This window comes from Pelophylax lessonae (genome assembly GCF_965119305.1).
Source record: "Pelophylax lessonae genome assembly, chromosome: 10".
Lineage (NCBI taxonomy): Eukaryota > Metazoa > Chordata > Amphibia > Anura > Ranidae > Pelophylax > Pelophylax lessonae.
The window spans coordinates 126,029,368-126,054,614 of record NC_138777.1 but is presented as its reverse complement, the minus strand read 5'-3'; the positions used below and the strand labels follow the sequence as shown (position 1 = coordinate 126,054,614).

At 44.1% G+C, this 25,247-nt stretch overlaps 2 protein-coding genes across 2 annotated transcripts in view; one reads left to right on the top strand and one right to left on the bottom strand.

Annotated features, from left to right (window-relative positions):
* CENPT (centromere protein T) overlaps positions 1-21,681 on the bottom strand; it is a 365,158-nt gene extending 343,477 nt beyond the window's left edge. Inside the window, exons 1-2 of the mRNA XM_082271075.1 lie at positions 21,565-21,681; positions 4,758-4,865 (exon numbers count right to left, since the gene is read on the bottom strand). Coding sequence (XP_082127201.1) covers positions 4,758-4,861 — 104 coding nt within the window. The 5' untranslated portion in view covers positions 4,862-4,865; positions 21,565-21,681. The remainder of the gene's footprint in view (positions 1-4,757; positions 4,866-21,564) is intronic.
* Positions 21,631-22,673, top strand: THAP11 (THAP domain containing 11). Its single transcript, XM_082271073.1, has one exon. It carries the CDS (start codon positions 21,792-21,794, stop codon positions 22,632-22,634), a length of 843 nt encoding a protein of 280 aa, XP_082127199.1. The 5' UTR covers positions 21,631-21,791; the 3' UTR covers positions 22,635-22,673.
* The last annotated feature ends 2,574 nt before the right edge of the window (positions 22,674-25,247 follow it).

Here is a 25,247-nt window from a genome sequence, read left to right as displayed (position 1 = left end):
AACACATATATACATTATATATATATATATATATATATGTATATAATATAAGACAACACCAGGTGGGTATCTGGCTGTCCTGGAAGACTCTCAGAAAAGAGTTTAAATATTGTATATTGCAGCTTACCAATTTTAAGATTTTCTGGCTGCATTCATTTTCTTTAAGGCTTTTTTCTCTCGGTTTTCACCTGGCAATCTGGCCAATACATCACTTCCTGTATTAGAGTGCCCCCACTCTGAATGAAGGACCAACAGAGACACCTTTGAGGAGCAGCATTGTTGGGGTGGGGGGCAGTGCTGTATCTTGGCCAAGGCCCAGGCCTTAGGCGGCACTTTGGAGGGGGCAGCAAAAAAAGCTGCAACCCGCACGAAAAAAAAGCCTCCTCCTGGCTCCCACACAAAAAGGGTCCCCACCGGCTTGCGTTACACTTTTAGTATAGTGCCAGTCCTATGGGGCGAATTGGGCCAGAGGGCAGGGTCCAGGAGGCACGTTAGTCTGGCACCCCCATAAAGCAGTCACACTGCTACATGCCGGTATGATAATATCGGCCGGTGAGGACATTCGGACAGACCGCAAGCCGCCGACCACACTTAATTAATACAACTGGCACCACGGCCGCCAATGCTAATCAGTGTGGCACTGCAGCCTAATGCTCCACCTACCCTCCTCCGCTTCCAGGTATCGCAGTCATCATGTCAATAATATATAATTTAATTTCTTTAAACATCCTTGTCCTTGAGCGAGCATTCTGAATTGAATCATATACAATTAAGACTTAATTGTATATGATGGCAATAATATTTTGGATCTGCTCACCTCCAAATGTGCTATTGCAATGTGTCACTGGATTAGTAAGATTACTCCTTTCTTTTAGGATATTTGGACTTGTGTTTGCTGCCACTGATTATTTCACTTATTTATAGAATGACTACGGACTTCCTAATCATTATACAAATAAGTGAAATAATCCTATGATTACAAATCAGTAGCAGCAAACAAGTCCACATAAAAGAAAGGAGTAATCTTACTAATCCCGTGACATGAGGCTGTACTAATGGGCACTGATAAGGCTGCACTGATGGGCACTGATATGCTGCACTGATGTGCTCTAATAGGCTGCACTGATGGGCACTAATGAGGCAGCAATGATAAGGCAGCACTGATATGCTGATCTGATAGGCACAAGGCGGCACTGAAAGGCTTCACTGATGGGGCTGCACCGATATGCTGTCCTGATGGGCACTGATATGTTTCACTGATGGGCACACTGATGGCCACTGATAAGATGAACTGTTAAGCTGCACTGATAAGGCAGCACTGATGGGCAGTAATGAGGCTGCACTGATGGGCAGCAATAAGGCTGCACTGATGGGCACTGATGAGGCTGAACTTATGGGCACTGACTGTGGTTGTGGTCTGTGGTTTACAGATGACAGTGCGGGTCATTAACAGGAAGGGGTGTGGCATATTTAAATTAGGGGGTGCCCAAGTTTAGTCAGGCCTGGGGGAGCACAAAACCTAAATACACCACTGGTGGGGGGTTGATAGATGTATCAGATGGTATAGATATATATATAATAAAACAAAACTGAAGCCAAAACCCAACTAACACTATAAACAAATACAGTTTTTTCTTTTGGGATAAAAGGTTTTACATGAATAAATAAGAGCGGATAACTTTAAGCACCCTTGTCAGTGGTTAATGATTTGATTCAATAATCTAACTGCTACATTTGCAGGATAGCTTGTTCTGTTGAAAAAAACACATTGACTGGCAGAATTACCAGGTTACAAAAAAAACAAAAAACAAAAAGGAAAGAAAGCCTTAGAAGAAAACTAATGCAGCCATCACACCTGAGAATTGCTAAGCTGCAATAAAGTAAAGGTTTGGTTTTGGGTTTAATCCCACTTTAAACTGGTGGGAGCACATGTCTATGCAAGGACTTGGAGTCAGACTTAACAGTTGTGGAAGTCTAGGGATCCCCTTTTAAGACAACATGAGCTACTTCCAAATAACACAACATCAAAAAAATAAACCTATCAATCGATTTAACACTCAGAGCAACTTCCTACAGGAAGTCCTACAAACTCACTGGCATCAACGGGATTCCAAAATCAGTTAATACATTGATCATAACCCTATGTTACCTTTAGGCGCAACCGGTCCCTAAGGGTGGCGAGTCACGTTTTGAAAAGTATGTGTAAAGACCCATGCGGGTCACTCCAGTGGGGCACTTTTAAGTGTGGTAATTGCTCTTATCGTCAGTATGTCACACCAGGCAAAACAATTGACCTCCCCAATGGCACTACTTTGGAAACTACACACTTTGTAAATTACGACACCGTTGGTGTGGTCAACCTTCCCACATGTGGGTGTGTTGGTTTTACGTCGGCAAGACCAAAAAAAAAAAAAAAAAACTTTTGGAAATCTAAAAAAAAAGTATGTCTCAGATATCCGTGGTAATCGAATTAATAAACCAACCCCTCAAACATTTTGCCACCCATCACATAGTGAAAGACACACTTTTAGTGTTAAGGATTCTATAAGTTTTGCAGCTTTTCTCTAAACTCCAAATATACTTGGCATGATGTGTGTGCATTCCAGGCATTTTTACCAGGATGCACACACTGTCCCGCCAATGTTCAAATAGGTACAACCACTTTTTTGATTCTGGTAATAAAGCCTTCACATGTTCATTTTGTTAAATTACTGTATATAGCTTGGTGTTCTTTTTGAGGGTATCTAGCCAAGAGATAGGGATAGATGACCCAAAATCAATGATTTTTTTGTTAGATAATCTGCACTAGATGTGTGAGCTGTTGGAATTTAATACGTCTCAGGGGGAAAAAAAAAAAACCTCAATCCATTTGGAGGAGCAGAATTCTGATATACTGGACCATTTTTTTTAATGCTCAGGGTCAAAAAAGAAGCAGTTTTTCCAGACCCATAAACCTCTAGGGGTGATTTTGGATGAAAGGTATTTTTTTTAAAAAAACTCATCCCACCATTGCTGATTGGTAGAGTGGGTGAGTCTTTCCAACTTTTTAAATTTACCACGAGGGTGTAGCGTATCAAGCTACTTTATTTACATGAGGGAGAAAAACAGTGTAGAGGGATGGATCGGAGTATAGAACACTAGAGCTGCACGATTATCCCGAACACTAGAGCTGCACGATTAAATTGTAAAAAAATTGTGATCTCAATTCACACCCCCCCCCCCCCCACCCCTTACAATCTCCATCCAGCATGTTCACGATTCTTATCAGCATATACCTTGTGGCGGGATGGTAAGGTAAAGGTAGCCTGGAGCGGAGGGACTGAAGGGGAAGCCATCAGCTGCGGTGGAGCCAGCGTGAAACACAAACGGTGCCGATACCAGAACGGACGTCAGCAGAATTCCCTGCTGACATCAGTTCCGGTAGCGGGGCCATTTGCGTTCCACGCTGGCTCCACCATGGCCGACGGCTTCCTCTTCAGTCCCTCCACTCCAGGCTACCTTTACCCTAGCTCTTTATAGAGCAGCAGAGACACTCATGATAATGTTACTGGGTGGGTAAATGATGAAAACTACATAATTTTTTTTATTTAAATACCAGTTCAATATTTTTCAGTAATTTATTTAGATACAGTATCTTGGCATATTTAGATAATATATGCATTCCTACTAAATGTTTCTGTAAAATTTCATGCCTCATCTGGAGCACCAAAAAAAAAAAAAAAAGTTTCTGTGAAATATATCAGATGGGTACGCCTGCTAACAAGGAACTTTATTTAATGGAAAGAGTTATTCGCACCAAGGACTTGTTTACCAGAATGGTCAAACTATATAGCTCTTTATTACTATTAAGTCACCAGGCCTTTTTCTTCTAAAATCCCCTTAAGTCCCAGAGCAACTTTTTCATTTCAGCTATGTCCGCACATTATACGGTTTAGGTTTTGCATTTTATTGCATAATAGAATACATCCTTTTTTGGGGACAGATAGGGATTTGATAAGGTAGAAAACCTAGATACATTATTGCCATCTTGTTTGAGGACCTAATGTTTAGATGTTGTGAATCTTTAAAATAAAATAAGTTAGTCAGAATAAGTGATCTTTATTCTAAGCAACAAAAATATTGTGATTCTCATTTTTTTCACCAGAATCATGCAGCTCTACAGAACACCATAATTTTCTTCACGAGCTGGCAGGAAACTCCGGGCCAATTGGTGTGTGTATATGTACCACATAATTAGGTGTTTAAATTTGCATGAGAAGGGAGTGCACATGCCCCTATGTGGTACAGCACATGCTCCGAAACGTGTTGCATTCAGGTCCTGTGCCCTGCCCGAATCATCCTGTTCTCGGTTGTTTTTCACCGGCTTCAGGAAGGACTTCGGCTGGCTTTCTCCTCCACACGGGGACTACGGTCACATTCCACCTGGTGGTAGCAGCAGCTCCCGCTGCCCGCTCCAACTGGCATTCCGGACATACACTTATTGATGTGTCCGTTTTTCTTACCTATCTATTATAAGTAGCCCTGTTGTGGAGTTTATTCAAATACACTGTCTTAGTGCACTTAGAGGCGCTTCTCTGCTTTTGTCTGTGTATATTCAGAATCTTCCTATGCACACAGAGTTCTCCACACCAAACACAAAGTGACAAAGAAAAACAAGCAGAAATCATTAAAGCCTTCAGCATTCCCCTTTTAACTTGACAATTGTGCTACCATTAATTTATTTACACTTTCAAGAAGATAAATATTACACATTATACCTTTGTTTAGGTTGGTGTTTTACTGCCGGACGAACAATCTCAGTTGCTAAAATACCCTTTAGCAAAGAACGGGTGGTAAGGTTTTCTGGAGAATAATCTTCCATTTTCCTTAAAAGAATATATTGAAAAGGGTCATTAAAACAAATGCACTGAATATATACATATAATAGCTGTATTTCCAATTCAAAATAAAAAGATTCAAGCAGATTTAACCCCAATTTTCTTTAATTTACTCTCACTGCCCGGTAACCAGTATATATGCAAAGACCCCTGGTTACAGCTGCAAGATAGTTTAAGATTTAAACATCGTGCTGCAGCTAAAGCAGCAATAATTCCAGTCGCTGCCATAACAGCGACACCACTCCTTGAACCTTCTAGGTCTGGTTCACACCTCTATGTTTTTCAGTGGGTTTCAGTTTAGCAGAAATGCACTACAGCCCATTTAACATGATTTCTTATGGGTCGCGCTCACATCTGCGCATTTTGTGTGTTGGGTGGTGTGTTTTAGGAATTTAAGTTAGGTTTTTGGTTCCATGACTTCACTGGAAATGCAGCAGAAACAAATAAAAAAATGCAGTGTTTTGAGTTTGTGATGCGCTTTTTCTGGTTTCTCCTGCATAACAACAGTAACCTCCCAAAAACGCAAAATGCATCAAAAACTCATTTAAAAACACCAAAAAAATATAACGCACCTGGAAAATGCATCAACTGCAACCTGCATGAGTGTGAACCTAGCCTAAACAGCTTGCATCAATATTAGTTGTCGTCAGGTAACTGCTATCTCTCCCAATCATTCTAAATACATTGTGGGAGGAGAAACCATTTCCATGTAGAGTGAAAAAGTAAGCGACACTGGCAGGGTTCACAAATTTCTTTTATTAATGATAAAAGGCTGGGGGTGTGCGTATGTATGTATATATTAGGGATAGACCGATATGTTTTTTTCAGGGCAGATACCGATACGTTGTAACCAAAATATCGGTATAAGCCGATACAGGCCGATAATTTGTACATTTAAAGTTTTGAAAAATAGACAATTGTAGACACAAATCTGGTACTGAACATGTTCATTTTTGTTAAATGCTTAATGGCTGGCTGGCTGGCACCCTGCGGTTTGTGGCAGGCTGGCACAGGGGCTGTGGGTGGCTGGCTGGTACAGGGCCTGTGGCTGGCTGGCTCGCTGGTACAGTGCCTGTGGCAGGCTTGCTGGTACAGGGCCTGTTGATGTGGGTGGCTGACTGGCAGCGGGCTGCTGTGCGTGGGTGGGTGGGTGGGTGTATGGCTGTGATACTCCCACAAGACTAGTCCCGACTCAAGACGAGGCTGTCCAAGGCGAGGGAGGCGGCCTAAGGAGGCATAATGACGTCACAAAAATATTGGCAATATCGGCCAGTTCCGAGGCCGATACAATCAGGGAAAGTGCATATCGGCCTTGCCGATAAATCGGTCTATCCCTATATACAGGGCTAAAAGTCCTGAGCCACTAGCCAGGCCTAAGAGTTACTCACCATCAGTTGCCCTACCCCTAATCATTCCATCACAAATTATCTCATGAATTGTCACTGTTAAATGTTTTATGCAGAATTAAGTTACAAAAATAAAATTTTAAACAACTTTAACAATATTAACATAAAGCATATCAGTACCCATCATTGCAGCCTCATCAGTGCCCCTTAGGACAGCCTCATCAATACCACGTGATCAGTACCCATCAGTACATGGTATCACGGGAGGAGAGCCAGCCAGACCACCCAAAGAGGATCTCCCGCTTTGACACAGCTTGTGTCTTAAATGCTGGCCGCTGTCAATGTCCCACCTGCTGGTCCTATGATAGAAAGCTCACTGATTGGAGGGGCGTGGCCGAGCTGCGGATGTGAGCGGACGTGCATCCTGTGAGCTGATCCTGGTTGGTATCCTGTGTAACCTCTTATCCTGCTCTGATTTCTACCGTCAGCCGATGCCCTGTGTTCCCTGGAGTGTGGTGATCACCTGGTGAGTCCCTCATCTATCGTCCACAATGTCTACAAAGGGTAAAGAGGGTAAATCTGCTCGAGCCGGCCCGACCCAAGATGGCGGCGCCCCGCAGCGTGCAGCACAGAAGACCACGTACCTGGAGGCTGCACAGAAGCTTTTTGCTAAGCCTGCTACCCAGGGCCCCCATGTTCAGTCTGGGGACCATCGTTCCGGCTCGCTGGGGTCACATTCGGACACGGATGACACCGTACCCCTGGGGGATCTCTCCCGCCAGATTGCGGATTGGGAGGCTGCAGATGCGGACCAGGCCCCGAGGCAGTCATCTCCTACCCCTGATTCAGAACCCACAGTGCGGGACATTATGGCTGCGGTTACCACCTGTACTACTTCAATTACGGCCCTGACTGCTGAGTTAAAGGGGGTCAAGGCTGAGATATCGTTCATGAGACATGATATGCAGAAATTGAGGGAGAGGACAGCAGCGGTGGAGGCAGGGTCAGCTCCCTGGAGGATGACATGGCGCCTTTGCAAAGGGAAGTGAAACATACTGCCCTGCTCTCAGACCAGCAAGCTGCACGCCTGGATGACTTGGAGAATAGGATGAGACGGAGCAATATCAGAGCAATTGGGATCCCTGAGCAGGCGGAAGGTAAAGATCCTGTGGCTTTTATTGAGAAGTGGTTGCTCTCCACTTTTGGGCAAGAATCCTTTACCACCATGTTTTCGGTGGAACGTGCCCATAGGGTGCCTATGCGCCCTCTTCCTCCTGGAGCCCCTCCACGCACTTTCATAATTGAGGAGTTTGAAGAGAAGGACCCAGACACCATCCTCACTAAAGCCAGGGGCATGCAGGGGAGGCTGAAAATTGACAACTTAAGGATCTCCCTGTTCCCCGATTATTCTGAGGAGGTGCAAAAACAGAGGGCGAAATTCGTGGAGGTCAAGCGGAGATTGCGGGACTTGAATGTTCAATACGCTATGCTGTACCCTTCTAAGCTCCGGGTAGTGGCCCGGGATGAGGTGTTGTTCTTCGATAAGCCTTCTGCTGCTGTTCAATGGCTGGATGCGAATGGCAGGGCCCTGCGAGCGGCTGCCTCCCCTAGGAGAGAAGACCCTTGAGGACTGTTCCTATCGTCTGGTCCTTTTGAACTCTGATCGGCCAGTCATGGATCCTGTTAGTTCTCCTGCCTGTACCTGGCACTTAATGTTACACATACTTTTCCTGTTATGGCGGGAGCTCTTTTGCTGCACACATGGCTGCTACCCCTCATATGGTTGCTACTTTGGAGGAGACTGCATTAGCATCTGTGGTCCCTCTCCGGTTTCCCCCCCTTGGTCCTGACTGGACATGCCCTATTGACTTGTCCCTTTCCTCACACGTGGCAGACGTGTATTACCTTTTTATCCCCCCCTTTTTTCTGGTCCTGGACTTTGGTTAAATTTTTGCTTTTCCTGCATGCATTTTGTTGCTCTACTGCATTGATGTTACCCTATGCTGAAGACGTTTCTACTGACTGTTCTCTATGCTGGGGCTGCTCCGGTACTGTATGGGCTGGACGGCCGCTCCTGATGTGGTCTCACTCTGGTTGGGATGTGCGGAAGGGGGGTAGTGAGTTTACCCCTTTTGGGCACCCTTTCTTGCCTCTCTGGCCGGAATGCCTGACGCTCCCGTGTATGGCTACACTTTGAGTATGGCTGATAATGTTTGTGTAATGACCTGGAACGTGCGGGGCCTCGGCAACCCGGTTAAGAGGACGGCAGTGCTCCGCACCATTAAACGCCTGCAAGCGGACGTGGTTGTCTGCAGGAGACCCATATGTCTCCTTCCGCTACCCCGTGTTTAGCTCCTAGTGTATTTAGTCACCAATTCAACTCTTTTTACTCCACCTATTCGAGAGGGGTGTGTATTTTGATTAAGAAAGGTGTACGGTTCCTATGCTCAAAGTCTGTGATTGACCCTGAAGGCTGGTTTGTTGTTTTATCCTGCCAGCTAGCAAGCCTTAGGTGTATACTTGTGGCGGTGTATGTGCATCCCCCGTACTCTGCAGGGGTGCTTAAACTTATTGTGCCACATATTGCTCAACTTCCTGATGTGCCCCTGCTGATGATGGGGGACTTTAATGCTGTACTTGCCCCTGCCTGGGATAGGTTTTCCTCTCACTCCAGTGGACCTATGCCAGCCGGGGGGGGGCTACGCCCCTTGCTCGGTTGGTGGGTGAACTCGGACTGACAGATGTTTGGAGGCTGGGCCACCCTGAGGTGCGAAGGTTTTCGTGCTTCTCGGTGTCTCACTTGGGATTATCTAGAATTGATCTGGGGTTGGGTAATGGTTCGCTGCTGCCTCTGGTGGTTGCGGCGGATTATGCTCCCCGGGAGGTATCAGATCATTTTCCCCTTTGGGTTTGTCTGTCCCTTATAGATAATAGGGGGAAATCCCTTTGGAAACTCAAAGCATTCTGGCTGACGCTCTTTCCTAGTCCTGATCCCCTACCACCCAATCTGACATCCTTTTTTGCTGACAATTTGGACTCCGCAGAGGTGGGGGTGGTGTGGGATGCGGCTAAGGCATTTATGAGAGGTCAGTTTATACGTATGGTTAATAGCATTAAGACAGACACCAAGCAATGGGAGACTACTGTGTTGGATGCGGTAACGAGGGCAGAGGAAACTTATGTGAGGGACCCGTCTGTAATGTTCTGGTACCTTTGGGTACCCTAATTACTCTTTCATAAGTGTATGCGCCCCACCATTCTCTTTTGGTAAGGTGCGCATACACCTTTAAGACTGATGCTGTCATCACTGAGCGCCGGACTGGATGGCTATTTAGATCGCCGGCTCTCACTCACATGTGTTCGTTCAAACTGCTTTGTGCCTTGATGCTAACCTGTCTTGAAGCTCTCATGCTTGCAAGCATACCTCGCTGTCGGAACCACGCTGCGCTGATCCCTGTATCCCGCTACCGGATTATCCGCTCTTGCCGAACCTCTCCTCTACTACATTGCTATTAGTGATAAGTACCCCACAGGGGAAACCTCTATAACTTTCATACTAAAGCTTACACTATATAGCTCTGCATACTAAGGACTATTACTACATCTGCATTATCTAAGATTGCTAGCTCTTGAGCCTACTACCACCTGTTCTTGCACTGGGTTGATCTCTCTTGTATGTCCACCTGCTACTCTGTCATCTACTACCATACATGATTGCTAAACCTGTCTGCATCCCATCTGCTACTATCTTACTTTCAAGAACATTTCCTTTCAAGTGTCTGTCATCTACCATCTCTACCCAACCTGTCTCTTCAGCCTATCATCACTGTGTTACTATATACATAAGTCACTCTAGGAAACATCTTATTGAGTGTGTGTATTTACTTGCTGAATTGAGATCATCCACACATGATGAGTCATTGAGAGTTGGGATTGGTGTCTCAGCGTTTCTCTACATGACTACTGAAGTGGAATATTTCTGCAGCTGAAAATCCACATCATACATAAAAACGCAGGAGCGTTACAGATTGAACGAACCACAAATGGATTCAGCAGAAATAACCACTCAGATGACACAATTAAAACAGCAAGTAACTGCGTTAATACACGCACTTGCTGAATTAAAAGAAGACAATCAGGCTCTGTCGCAGCAGGTAATTAGACTGACACAACTTACCACTGCTCAGTCCCCTGAACCCAAAATAAATCATCCTTTGGTATTTACAGGCGATCGCAAAAAATTTCGCGAATTTAAAAACGCATGTGAGTTACTTTTCTTGCTAAAACCCCGTACCTACCTTACTGATCACATTAAGGTTTGTACTATTATTTCTTACCTAACAGGCGATCCTCGGGCCTGGGCAGACTCTCTTTTTGAGAAAAGCGATCAGCTTCTCTACTCCTATGCCTTGTTCCTAGCAGAACTCACTAGCCTATATGATGATCCCAATAGGCAGAGTACTGCCGATCTTCAATTAAGATCCTTGAAACAAGGTGGGAGACCAGTAGAAGACTTTGTCGCAGAATTCAAGAGATGGACCCTTGATTCAGAATGGAATGATGCATCTCTGAAAACCCAATTTAGGCTTGGCCTATCAGAGGCCGTTAAAGACGAGCTCGCCCGAGCGGATCTGCCAAAAACCCTGGATGCATTGATACAATCAGTATCACCATAGATAGAAGACTACGAGAAAGAAAGGCTGAGAAAATGGGAATGCCATTATCCAGTTCTTCTCGGATTTCGGCCGTTGACCCCGTTCCTATGAAGGTAGGAACCATACGCCCACCTCTATCAATTATGGAAAGAGCCAGAAGACGATCTGGTAATCTCTGCTTGTACTGTGCATCCCCGGATCACAAGATAAACGTCTGTCCCCTAGTCTACAAAAAGAAGGGTGAGTGTTCACATGTCCTCCTAGGGGGATTGACAACTTCAATCACTAACCCTTATCTTTCTGTTTGCTTAACATTACAGTGGGACCAGAACAGGATTACTACTAAGGCCATGATTGACACAGGATCTTGTGGAAATTATATTGATATACGTTTTGCTGCTTTAAATAAAGTTCCTATTATTTCTAAACTTAAACCTGTCTCAGTGAGTCTTATTAACGGTGTTCCTTTATCCTCTGGTCCGATCACTGATCAGACACAGGCACTCCTAGTCACTACTAACGGGTCTCATATGGAGACCACTACCTTCGATCTAATACCTTCACCCCACTTTCCTATTGTTTTGGGACTTCCCTGGTTGCACACACATCAACCAACCATAGATTGGAAGGAACGGACCCTGACCTTCCTCTCTTGCTATTGCGAGGGTACGTGTAACCTCCCGTCTTTCGGGAAGATCCTGTCTGTGGTGACAGATGAGATTGCACCACTATGTTATCAGGATCTCTCTGAGGTTTTTCTTGAGAAAAATCCTCAAGCACTACCTCCCCATCGAGACTATGATTGTAGCATTGATCTACTCCCAAATAGCAAATTGCCGTTCGGTCATGTTTATCCTCTTTCACAGGATGAACTTTCCCATCTCAAAGACTATTTGGATGAGAATTTGGAAAAAGGTTTTATTAGACCTTCCACTTCTTCCACAGCAGCAGGACTCTTTTTTTGTCCGCAATAAGGACTCAAGTCTCAGGCCTATCATCGACTATAGGCAATTGAATGCTATTACAATAAAAGATCGCTATCCTCTACCGCTTATCCCTGAGCTCATTGAGCAGGTGCGTGGAGCTACCTATTTTTCAAAATTGGACCTGAAAGGAGCATACAATCTCATTCGAATCCGTGATGGACACGAGTGGAAGACTGCATTCAGAACCAGATACGGATTGTTTGAATATCTTGTAATGCCATTCGGGCTATGCAACGCCCCTGCAGTTTTTCAACGATTTATAAACGATATTTTCAGAGACTTACTAGATGTCTGTGTTGTGGTATATCTGGACGATATACTTATATATTCACGATCCCTGTCTGAACACATAAGACATGTAAGACTAGGATTATCGAGATTGCTTGCACACAACCTTTATGTGAAACTGAAAAAATTAGGGATGCACCGAAATGAAAATTCTGGGCCGAAACCGAAACCGAAAATGCAGGAGGCCCTTGGCCGAAAACCGAAACCGAAACCGAAAATGACTTTTTCCCCCAAATAATTTTAAATTAGATAGAACAGGGGCATACACAAAAAACAGGCAGTGACGTACACCTGTTGCTGCCACCCTGTCACAGTATATGTACTGTGAAGGGTTGGCAAGAGGTTAATTTAATTACCAATGGTATTAGTATTATGCAGCATGAGGGGGGTTAATGTATTGCCACTGCTGGTCACTGATGCATTAGTGACCGACCAGTGGCAGTTAATTAACCCCTTTGTGCTGCATTAGTGCAACCAGTATCAGTGTTAATTAACACTCGCTGCACTGATACTGGTTGCACTAATGCAGTACAAAAGGGGTTAATTTTTTTTTTTTTTTTTTTTTTTTATGCAAGAAGATTTATTTTTATGTTCCTATAGAACACAGAATTGCATAAACTTAAATGAAACATTATGTATACATACAAAGAGAAAAAAGTACATTTGCTGCTTCAGGGTAACCTTCAAATAAAGTACATGTCTTTAAAAACTGACATTATTTCAAACATTAAAATAAACTTAATTACAAACAGCAAAGTAATTGAACTGTGTTTGGAATAATTTGGTGTTTGTTACTGCCATTTCTGCACTGCTTCTTTTCAGTTCAAAGGCAGGGAGCTTTTGGCAGATACTGGTCAAGATAGCCCAAGAGTTTTAACAACTTAGTTTCACTGGTTGTCATGTGGACGCTTTGCTAGAGAAAAAAAAAAAAAAAGGATGGCTCAGATTTCATTCATAAGGCTTGGAATGTGTACGTAGCTGCTTGCTGTTCTGCATATTTCCCGCCCACATCTCCCTCTCTGTCCTGCACATACGCCGAGATAGGAGAGTGGGCGGCCCCGGGCAGACAGAAAAACTGGGGTGGGAGGGGGAGGAGGACGAGCTGTGTGTGTGCCTATCTCCTCTCCTGTCCGTGTCTGGGAGGGGGGAGTACTGCTCGCTGCTGGGCTGTGTGAGAGACGAGGTGTCACAGACGCTCCGTTCTGCTGCAGCCACGGCCCCTAATTGAACAGACTGATTCTCCTATCCTACGGACGGGAGAATCAGGGACTTTTCAAACCTGCGCTGCGGCCATTAATTTCGGCATTTTAACCCATTTTCGGCCGAAATGGGATAGGCCCATTTTCGGCCGAAAATTTCGGTGGCCGAAATTTCGGTGCATCCCTAGAAAAAATGCTTGTTTCATAAAGAAGAGGTACTCTTTCTAGGCTACATCATAACCAAAACAGGAATCGAGATGGACATGAGTAAGATATCCTGCATTCAGGATTGGCCTACACCAACCACACGCAAGGCGCTACAGCGATTCCTTGGATTTTCGAATTTCTACAGGAAGTTCATTAGAAACTTCTCTGCCATTGTGAGACCCCTCACACAGCTCACTAGCATTAAAAAACCAAATGGTCAGATGAAGCAAATAAAGCTTTTCACCTGTTAAAGACAAGGTTTACTTCTGCTCCCATACTACGCCATCCAGACCCATCCCTCCAATACATTCTGGAAGTAGATGCGTCAAACATGGCAGTAGGAGCAATACTCTCCCAACGACCAACTCACACTTCACCACTTCATCCAGTCACCTTTTTTTCTAAATCCCTAAGCAGTCCCGAGATAAATTACCCCGTGGGTGAAAAGGAACTGCTTGCTATAAAATTGGCTCTGGAGAATTGGCGACATCTACTCGAAGGCACCCAATTACCAATACTTATATACACGGACCATAAAAATCTCCAATATCTTCAGACTAACAAAACTCTCTCGCACCGACAGGTACGATGGTCACTATTCTTTCTAAGGTTTAACTTCCTAGTGACCTACACACCTGCAGATAAGAACAAAAAGGCGGATGCACTATCACGACTAACTGAAGAAAACTACTTCGAAATCCCTTCCGTTCCTATAATACCTCACAAACGCATTATTGGAATTGTCCGTTCCTTGAAGGAAGAGGTTTTGCATGGTATAAGTTTGGATTCACCCCCACCACAACTAAATACTGATGCAGAAGGCTTCCTCTACTACAACGACAAACTTTACATACCACCTACCATACGCACCAAGATCTTGGAATTATCGCATGATGTGCCTATGGCAGGACATATGGGTATGACAAAAACTCTTAATCTGATTACCAGGCAATTCGGGTGGCCTGACATGAAAACATCTATACAAAAATTTGTCTCTTCATGCAATGTCTGTGCCAGGTCCAAAATTGACACTACGAGACCATCCGGTCTACTATGCAGTCAACCAATACCCCAAACTCCATGGGAAGTTGTGTCCTTGGACTTTATAGTGGAATTGCCTCCTTCCAAAGGATTTAATACCATCTTAGTGTCAGTGGACCATCTGACAAAAATGGCACATTTCATTGCTATTCGCAGACTACCTTCGTCCAAACAAACGGCAGAACTCCTGATGAAACATGTCTTTAAGTTACATGGTATCCCAAAAACTCTTCTGTCTGACCGTGGATCACAATTTATTTCCAAGTTCTGGCAAGAACTATGTCACATACTACGGATCGAGCGGAAGCTCACTTCTCCTTACCATCCGCAGACCAACGGACAGACTGAAAGAGTCAACCAATGCATCGAGCAATATTTACGTTGTTACACTTCTTACCAACAGGATTATTGGGTGGATCTTCTCCCTCTGGCAGAATTTGCCTACAACAACGCAACCCACAGTACGACCAAGCAGAGTCCGTTCTACTTGAACTATGGGTTTCATCCCTCTATTCTTCCACCACGCATCCTTCCTTGAAATAACCCAGTAGCTTCAGACTATCTTACCCAAATAAAGGACTCTCTGGGTTTGCTTAATACTACCATTGCACACGCTCATAGTCAACAAAAGTACTATGATCTTCGCAGAAGACCTTCTCCTCAGTACGCTATCGTGGACCTCGTTTGGCTCTCAACAAAAAATTTAAGACTGAAAATCCCTAGCAAAAAGCTTGGACCTCTGTTCTTGGGACCTTTCCCAATCAAGAAACTTATTGGAAAAGCTGCAGTACAGCTTACATTGCCAATAGACCTCAAAATACATCCCATTTTCCATGTGTCGCTACTATAGCCCCATGTTCCTGACCAAGGAATAAGGCCTACTATCCCACCTCCTCCTCCTGTACAAGTTGAAGGTGGAGAAGAATACGAGATAAAAGAGATTCTGGATTCTCGTATCCACAGAGGAAGACTTCAGTACTTGGTTCGATGGAAGAACTATGGGCCCCAAGACGACACCTGGCTAAACACCTCTGACATACATGCCTCTAGATTAATCCGCAATTTTCATGCGAAGTACCCAGACAAACCAGCTCCAGAGGCCTTCAGGAGCCGGCCTTAAGGGGGGGGTACTGTAATGTTCTGGTACCTTTGGGTACCCTAATTACTCTTTCATAAGTGTATGCGCCCCACCATTCTCTTTTGGTAAGGTGCGCATACACCTTTAAGACTGATGCTGTCATCACTGAGCGCCGGACTGGATGGCTATTTAGATCGCCGGCTCTCACTCACATGTGTTCGTTCAAACTGCTTTGTGCCTTGATGCTAACCTGTCTTGAAGCTCTCATGCTTGCAAGCATACCTCGCTGTCGGAACCACGCTGCGCTGATCCCTGTATCCCGCTACCGGATCATCCGCTCTTGCCGAACCTCTCCTCTACTACATTGCTATTAGTGATAAGTACCCCACAGGGGAAACCTCTATAACTTTCATACTAAAGCTTACACTATCTAGCTCTGCATACTAAGGACTATTACTACATCTGCATTATCTAAGATAGCTAGCTCTTGAGCCTACTACCACCTGTTCTTGCACTGGGTTGATCTCTCTTGTATGTCCACCTGCTACTCTGTCATCTGCTACCATACATGATTGCTAAACCTGTCTGCATCCCATCTGCTACTATCTTACTTTCAAGAACATTTCCTTTCAAGTGTCTGTCATCTACCATCTCTACCCAACCTGTCTCTTCAGCCTATAATCACTGTGTTACTATATACATAAGTCACTCTAGGAAACATCTTATTGAGTGTGTGTATTTACTTGCTGAATTGAGATCATCCACACATGATGAGTCATTGAGAGTTGGGATTGGTGTCTCAGCGTTTCTCTACATGACTACTGAAGTGGAATATTTCTGATGACACTCTGAGGTCTTGGCTGACTGCCCAGTCTATGGCCAAATCGGTCTCGATTCAAAAGGCTCAAAACCAGCGCTTCTTCTTGCAGCAGAGGTATTTTCAGGAGGGAGAAAACACAGGTCATATGTTGGCCATGCTGGTTCGCTCGCAGCAACCTGTGGCCTTTATACCCACGATTAGGGATCCTCAGGGGGTGCTCTGGCACGCCACGGCTGACGTAGGGAGAGTGCTTGGGGAGTTTTATGCTGATCTTTACTCCTCTAAAATCTCGGCTGACTCCCAGGAAATTGCAGATTTTTTACCTTCCTGCGAGTTGCCTTCTCTGTCTGCCTTGGACGTGGCTGTGCTTGGGGCCCCCCTTACGGACAACTAAATTTATGCGGCCTTGAAATCTACTAAGCCTGGTAAATCTCCGGGGGCTGATGGTATCCCGTCTGAGGTTTACAGCCGATACGCTGAGCAGTTGGTGCCCGTGCTGCTGCGGATATAGAACGAAGCCTTCCGTGTTGGCCACCTTCCTGCCTCTATGTCCGAAGCTATAGTTGTTTTACTGCTGAAGCCCGGTAAGGATCCGCTTTTGGCGGATTCTTATAGGCCCATATCTCTACTCACAACGGATGTTAAAATTCTTGCTAAGATACTGGCCACTAGGCTGTCCTCTGTTGTCCAGGGGGTTGTCCATAGGGACCAGATCGATGGCACTTAATCTCCGCAGACTATTTCTGAACCTTCAGATCCCGGTGGACAACCCGGGGAACCGGGCAGACTTTTCGCTAGATGTCGCTAAGGCATTCGATAGTGTTGAATGGGTGTACTTTTCTGACCTGGGTGTGGGTACTATATGCTGCCCCCACGGCCAGACTGAGGGTGAACAGGGAGCTTTCTGGACCCGTTTGCACAGGGGGACTAGACAGGGCTGCCCGCTATCTCCATTGCTGTTTGCCATGGCACTGGAGCTCTTAGCGGCGCGGATTCGGTCCTCCCCTGACATAGTAGGGTTCAGAAGGGGCTCCCGTGCACACGTTATCTCACTCTATGCGGATTACACACTGCTCTACCTAGGTGATACAGGGGAACCCTTGTGGGCGGTAATGTCCCTTATTGACTATTTTGGGTCCTTGTCTGGATTTTCAATAAATTGGGATAAATCAATGCCCCTTGTTTTAATGCCCCTTGATCCCATAACTCAGCCTCTTCCGGACTGCGCATCCGCAGTGCGAGTGGTTGACTCCTTCAAATATTTGGGGATCCATGTGTCTCCTGATCCTACCCAATATATCACGTTGAACCTTGTACCTCTGCTGCAGAGGTTCCGCTCTAAATGCACGAGTTGGTGCAAACTTCCCTTGTCTGTGGCTGGGCGAGTCAATCTAATTAAGATGGTGTGGGCTCCTCAACATCTTAACTGTGGATTACTATAGAACAAGCACAGACAAATATTCCTCTTAAGGCCCATACACATGTAGCGATTGTCGGCCGTAAATATTCGGCCACCGTCCGATTGTCGGCTTGTTAGTATGATGCTTCCGACAACTGACTGCGACTTTTCGGCCGAACAGAATCTGGCATGCAGACTTTAACATTTTTGTTGGCCGTCACCAGAACAGCCGATTGTTCGCCAGTCAGTACAGAATTCGGCCAACAAACAGCAGATTAGCAAGACTGGGCATGCTCAGAAAAGAAAAAACAAAACGGAAAGTTAACCATCACATGACATCACTTCTGCAGTCGGCTGTTGTTGGCCGACAAAATGCGTGTGCAGTCTTTAGCAGTTTTCAGGACAGGACAGCACCGATCGTTCGGCCGACAATCAGTGCGTGTGTACGGGGCTTTAGGGGTGCACTTTGGTGCTACCCAGATTTGCCATTGCAATTGCGTCTTCACCCACTTATGGGCACTACATTGCGAATATGCCATCAGGCTATTGTGCGGTACTCTCTTTCCCCCCCTTGTTCTCCATTATTTCCTGTGATCGGAAACCCGCGGTTTATGCCGGGCTTTTCGTCACCAGACTTGGTGACGATGGGCGTATCTGGATATATTCGGGTCGCCCAGTTTCTAGTATCGGATAGCTGGCCGACATTGGAGACTTTGACGACTGCGGATGGCTACTTTAGGCTTACCTTTTGGTCCACCTTGCAACTTCATCACTTTTTACATACTTTACCAAATCCGGCAGATTTCGCACGTAGTTTGACTAGATTTGAAGAATATTGCCTGAAAGAGGGGGCCCTGTCACATACTCTCTCTTTATTATATAGTCTACTAACGATTCCGTTGGATAGACCTCCTCTGCCGTGTCTGACCAAATGGGCATCTGACTTACATCGCACTTTTACACCATTGCAAATACAGAAAATTATTCGGCTTTCCTTTAAATCGTCTATTTGTACCAAAATCCAAGAGACCAATTTCAAGTTACTGACTAGGTGGTATTATACACCTCACAAACTTCATAGGATCTTCCCGAACGCGTCGGCGAATTGCTGGCGTTGCGGGGGGGGGGGGACGCAACATTACTTCATATTTTTTGGTTCTGCCCGAAACTTTTAATATATTGGTCTTAGGTTAGAGTTATTGTTCAAAGGTTTACGGAATATTCTATTCAGGAGGACCCGGCTCTTTTTTTGCTTCATCTATCAGACATTGCTATACAGCGATATGAAAAAATCGGTGGTGCGCCATCTAATTAGTGCAGTTAAGGCATGTATCCCTGCGTTGTGGAAAAGCTTATGTCCTCCTACGGTAAAGGACTGGCTATGGACCGTAGAGGCTATTAATAAGATGGAGGAATTGGTGTTGACATCACATTGTAAACGGGAGCTATATTGTGAGACCTGGGAGCTTTGGAACATTTTTATTTTGTCGGACGAGGGTGCTGCCCTGCTGCATTCATGAATGAAGATGGTGGGGTGGACTCCCCAGGCAAGGACGATATTCTGGCCTCTCTTGGCCTTTCACAACCCCCCCCCCCTTTTTTGTTTTGTTTGTCTTGTTCTAATAAATGAGGGGCAAACATGGAATAGACGGGCAACCTGAGGGTTTATTTTACTGCCAGTTATGATTATATGTTGTGGGAAGTTATATAAATTTAATGTAACCCTCTTGTGGGAGTTTATGGAGGGGGTAGTGAAGATATAAATTACTTTTTAGGATGACCTGGTTTTTTATGATGGTCTGGCTGTTATGTATTCATTTTTTTTTTCCGCTGTATGCCCTTTTGTGTTATAAAAATAAAGTTATATTTGAAAAAAAAAAAAAAACGAAGAGTTTGAAAAAAAAAATAATGTTTTTTTTCCCCAAAATTGTCTGCCTTACATTTGTTTATAGCGCAAAAAATAAAAAAACTGTAGAGGTAAACAAATCCCACCAAAAAAAAGTTCTATTTGGGGAAATAAAGGATATACATTTTAAGATTCAGCGTCATGCAGACTGCGCAATTGTCAGTTAAAGTAACGCAGTGCCCATCATTGCCATCCATCAGTGCCGCCCACCAGCGTCCATTATTGCCCATCAGTGCTACCTATCAGTGGCCATCAGTGCTGCATATCAGTGCTACCTATCTGTGCTCATCAGTGCAGGAAAAAAACGTATTTACAAAATTTTAGAACATAAACAAAAAAACTTTTTTTTTTTTTTTTTTTTTTTTAAACTTTCTGCCATAAAACATATCCAATTTAAAAAAATCTAATTGTTTCACCAATTAAGGCAAAAATAAAATTCTGCTACATATTTTTGGTAATAAAAATCCCAATAAGCGCATATTCATGGGTTTGTGCAAATGTTTTAGCACATACAAACTATGGCATATTTTTTATTTCTTTTTTACAAGGAATAGTGGCGATTAACTACTCATAGCGGGACTGTGATACTGCGGCGGACAATCAGGTCACCAACTGGACTTATTTGTCACTTTTTGGGGACCATTGACACCAATACAGTGATCAGTGACACCAATACAGTTATCAGTGCTACAAAATATGCGCTGTCACTGTAATAATGACACTGAAGGAAGGGGTTAACATCAGGGGCATTCAAAGGATTAACTGTGTGCCTGACATGTGCTTTACTACTGTGGGGGGAGGGGTTTGTACTAGGAGAAGTTATGGATCAGTGCCTCTGCTTAGGATCCATGTCTTCTGTAGTGACAGAACATTGATCTGCCTTGTTTACATAGGCAGACCGCCTTTCAGTCAGTGTATGGAAGCATGGGTGGGTGCCAGCAGACATCGGAAGTATGGGTGGGTGCCAGCAGACATCGGAAGTATGGGTGGGTGCCAGCAGACATCGGAAGTATGGGTGGGTGCCAGCAGACATCGGAAGCATGGGTGGGTGACAGCAGACATCGGAAGCAGCGGTGGGTGACAGCAGACATCGGAAGGTGACAGCAGACATCGGAAGGTGACAGCAGACATCGGAAGGTGACAGCAGACATCGGAAGGTGACAGCAGACATCGGAAGCAGCGGTGGGTGACAGCAGACATCGGAAGGTGACAGCAGACATCGGAAGGTGACAGCAGACATCCGAAGCATCGGTGGGTGACAGCAGACATCGAGTCCACTGTACCTGCCAAATATCTCCTGCTGGCTCTTATCACAGCGGGGGTGGGCTGGCAGCAGCAAGCGCGCCCCAACTCTGGAAGTTTTACAGGATCACATACTAGCTACATGATCCTGCACAGGAGAGTCGCTGTATATCTATAGTATACGGTCAGCAAGCTGGTAAAAATAACAAACGTATTATACTGACCTGCTCTGGGCAATAGTTCACTTCTGGGGTCCCCTGCTGAGTGCCCCCCGTGTCTGAGCCAGAGACAACACTTACTCCCTAATATATCAGGTGCCATTGTAACTGGATAATTAACGTTATTGTCAGTGGTCATAATGTTAAGGCAGATCGCTGTATATCTTTTTTTAAATTCGCCGCTACCTAAACTTGTAGCCAAATGCCTACCGAAGCTGAAACTGTCAGTCCCATTGAAATGTACAAACCATAGAGTATACTATACATTACACAACAACAACATTCAATAAGACATCCTGTACCTGTAATAGAACTCCGCTAAACCAATCTCTTTTCTAATGGGCACAATCCCGCGCTGGTGAAAACTCAATCTCGCGATAATAACTCAGCTGGAAACTTTTCGGATATGACGTCATTTGTAAGAACGCCTCTCTGGCACCGGAAGTTCACGGTGTTCTGGGATATGTAGTTTCCGTTGTATGTCTTACTGGACCTCTCGTACATTTGTGAACGGTTTGCAGTTGCAGTGATGCCTGGCTTCACCTGCTGTGTCCCGGGTTGCTATAGCAATTCGCATCGGGACAAAGGTCTGCACTTTTATACGTTCCCCAAAGATCCGGAGCTGCGACACCTGTGGCTGAAGAACGTGTCTCGGGCTGGAGTGACGGGCTGCTTTAATACTTTTCAGCCCACTAACGGACACCGAGTGTGCAGCCTTCACTTCCACGGTGGGCGCAAGTCGTACAGCATTAGGGTGCCGACAATTTTTCCTCTTCGGGGAGTAAACGAGAAGAGACCTCGCAGGGGCAGCCCGGGAGATAAAAGCAAGAAGAGACAAGCAAATTACTCCACAGCGGTCCTGGTGACGTCACTGGCAGGACAGGAGCAGGAGGTGCTGGAGCTGACAGCAGGCAGTGCTGAGATGATGCTAATAGGTGCATCACCTGGTATGGGGACAGATATGAGCGGTGTAGACGTGTCTTCTCCTGCTATAGGAAGGTCCTCAGCCCACAACCAATCAAACCCAGTCAATCTCACTGTCAAGCTAGATTCTGAAGGAGGACCTGCCTTTTCTCCAGCTACTTCTCATCAGCAACTCCAAGTAGTAGTTGTAGGAGAAGAAACTTATCCCATGCCTGAATATTACCCATCGCCCCAGTTTGCTGACCATTCTTACTCCATGTCCTCCAGTACCACCACAGAGGAGCTGCTGAGAAAGCTCAATGAACAGCGGGACATTATAGCCCTTATGGAGGTCAAAATGAAAGAGATGAAGTCAAGCATCAGACATTTGCGAATCACAGAGGTTAAACTGAGGGAAGAAATCCGACAGAAAGATAAAGTTTTAAATGCCGCTAAGAAAAAAGCCTAAGATGGCCAGACCTTACTTTTGTGACAGTCCTAAAAACAATCATCATCGATAGCATCTGCTTTTCCAGCACAGACAGCAATTCTTTTTTATCACGAGCAAATATCATATAATGTATTCCTTGAATGTGACCTTGTTATGGAGACTCCTATTATATATATGTATATACACACACACACTTTTTTTGGGGGGGGGGGGGCGGGGAGTTTTTGAAATCTTTGCACGTTTTCACGTGTATATTTCAAATAAAAGGTGTTTTGTATTTTGGGTTTACTTTTAATTTAAAGCGATTCTATAGCAAGCTGTTGATGTCTGCTTTAGTGTACTTCACCAAAATTTGTAGAAAATAAATGTTAAAAAGAAGATCATTTGCTGAATACAGTCTGCCTTTTGAAGATGATTGTTACTTGTCTTTCTGATCTAATGCTTTTCAATTCTTTTTGAGTCACTAACACAGAAAAAGTGTCCAATGGCTAACGTTGGAGTCAGTGTTATGCCTCGTACACACGCATCGATAGTTGGCCGTGAATTTTCGGCCAACGTCCGATCGGCCGATTTTCGGCTTGTTAGTATGATGCTTTCAACAACTGACTGCGACTTTTCGGCCGAATAAAATCTGGTGTGCAGGCTATAAAATTTTTGTTGGCCGTCAACACAACGGCCGATTTTCCGTCAGTCAGTACAGATTTCGGCAGACAAAAATCTGATGAGCAAGACTGGGCATGCTCAGAGATGAAAAAACACACGGAAAGTAAACCAGAACATGACATCACTACTGAAGTTGGTTTTTGTTGGCCGAGAAAATTTGTTTGCAGTCTAGAGCACATTTCAACCAACACAACAACACTGGACAAAAGCCGGCCGATCGGTCGGCCTATAATCGTTGCGTGTGTATGAGGCAATAATTTTGGCAGCAAATTTCAATTTAGTTTTAGTCTTAGGACTAAAATGGCATTTTAGTTTTAGTCCCATTTTAGTCTTCTGCAATTGTTTTAGTCGTATTTAGTTGACTAAAACTCCAGTACATTTTAGTCGACTAAAACTCCAGTACATTTTAGTCGACTAAAACTCCAGTACATTTTAGTCATCTATAATCAAATGGGTGTAGTTCAATTGTAATTTGTAATACATTATTTAAGCATTTCTCCACAATTTCCAAACTCATTATATACTACTGCTGGTCCTTTTAGTTTTAGTTATAGTCTTTTGACTAAAATGCCATTTTAGTTTTAGTCGTATTTTAGTCTTAAGACTAAATTGCCATTTTAGTTTTAGTCATATTTTAGTCTTAAGACTAAAATGCCATTTTAGTTTTAGTCGTATTTTAGTCGACTAAAATTGTGTTAATTTAGTCAACGAAATTAACACTGGTTGGAATTAGTAATCCTTATACTTGTTTCAGGTCAGTGACTCATTAAGTACATTATATCATCAAGAAGGATTTTAAGAAAGAGTGATCAGCTATGAAAGCCATCATGTTTCTTCCAGGGCAGGTTTTATGAAAGTGATATTAAACCCTCACTTTTCGCATCTGATTTAATCACTTACTATGTAGTTACTATCTTTAATACTTGCCTGTGTTCCAGTTTAAGCTGGTGACATGATTGCTGCCATATGTTTTGTTTCAGGGTGGCACCTTTTATCTTCCAGCATCCTATGGAGCCACACTGGCATGCAGGCACTACAGTTGTGTCTCACTACACAGTGTCCATCAACAGAAATCTACAACCGCATAGCCTAGGATGGGGAATCACTCCCTACTCCTCTCTCCCTCTTCCAAGCTAATAAACTGACTCCAGACTCCACTATCCACTGTTAACCTTTTTCTATGAAGGCTGAAAGTTCAGGGAAGCATCACTTAAAATGGAGAAGCCAGCACCAAGTTGTAAACTGCAAGTGCTGGGGTAACAATTTAGTGTTCTGGGGAATGCTTATTTTATGGTGCTCAGTGTGTTGAGCTAAGAATTATAAGGGTTTAGTATGATGATCTCAAATATGTATAAGTACCTATATTTCATCAAACATTATGTTATGCACTCATGTATACACTAGAAATATTTGTGTAGGCTTACCTTACCTGGTAAAATGGCCTAGGCCATTAGAGCAGATGCATACTTGTGCCTAAATGCATATGTAAATTCCTTCCAGAGTGTTCTGGCATCCCCAAATCCTGGAACTCCTTGTTCCTCAATTTGGGGCAAGAGATGTTATAATTGTGCTCTGACCTGTCTCACACTTTTGTATCGGTCATTAAGACCACCTTATTTGATGATTACTAGGGAGACACAGAGGCAGCCCATCGCTTGTTACTATTTTTTGTTTTCTTTTTAGTTTTGAATAGAGTAGGAAAGGGTTAGGCCTTCTGTCTTGTAACTTCCTGTTGAACCTCTGGAACAAGAAGTGAGGGAAACTCAAAATGGTACACAGACAACAAAAAATATAATTACATATAATCCAATGACATTCCCAAACATACAATATCTCACAAAAGTGAGTACACCTTCACATTTTTGTTAATATTTTATTATATCTTTTCATGTGACAACACTGAAGAAATGACACTTTGCTACAATGTAAAGTAGTAAGTGTACAGCTTGTATAACAGTGTAAATTTGC

Coding starts and splice junctions, on each gene's coding strand:
- THAP11 (XM_082271073.1), top strand. CDS start 21,792: ATGCCTGGCTTCACCTGCTGTGTCCCGGGTTGCTATAGCAATTCGCAT.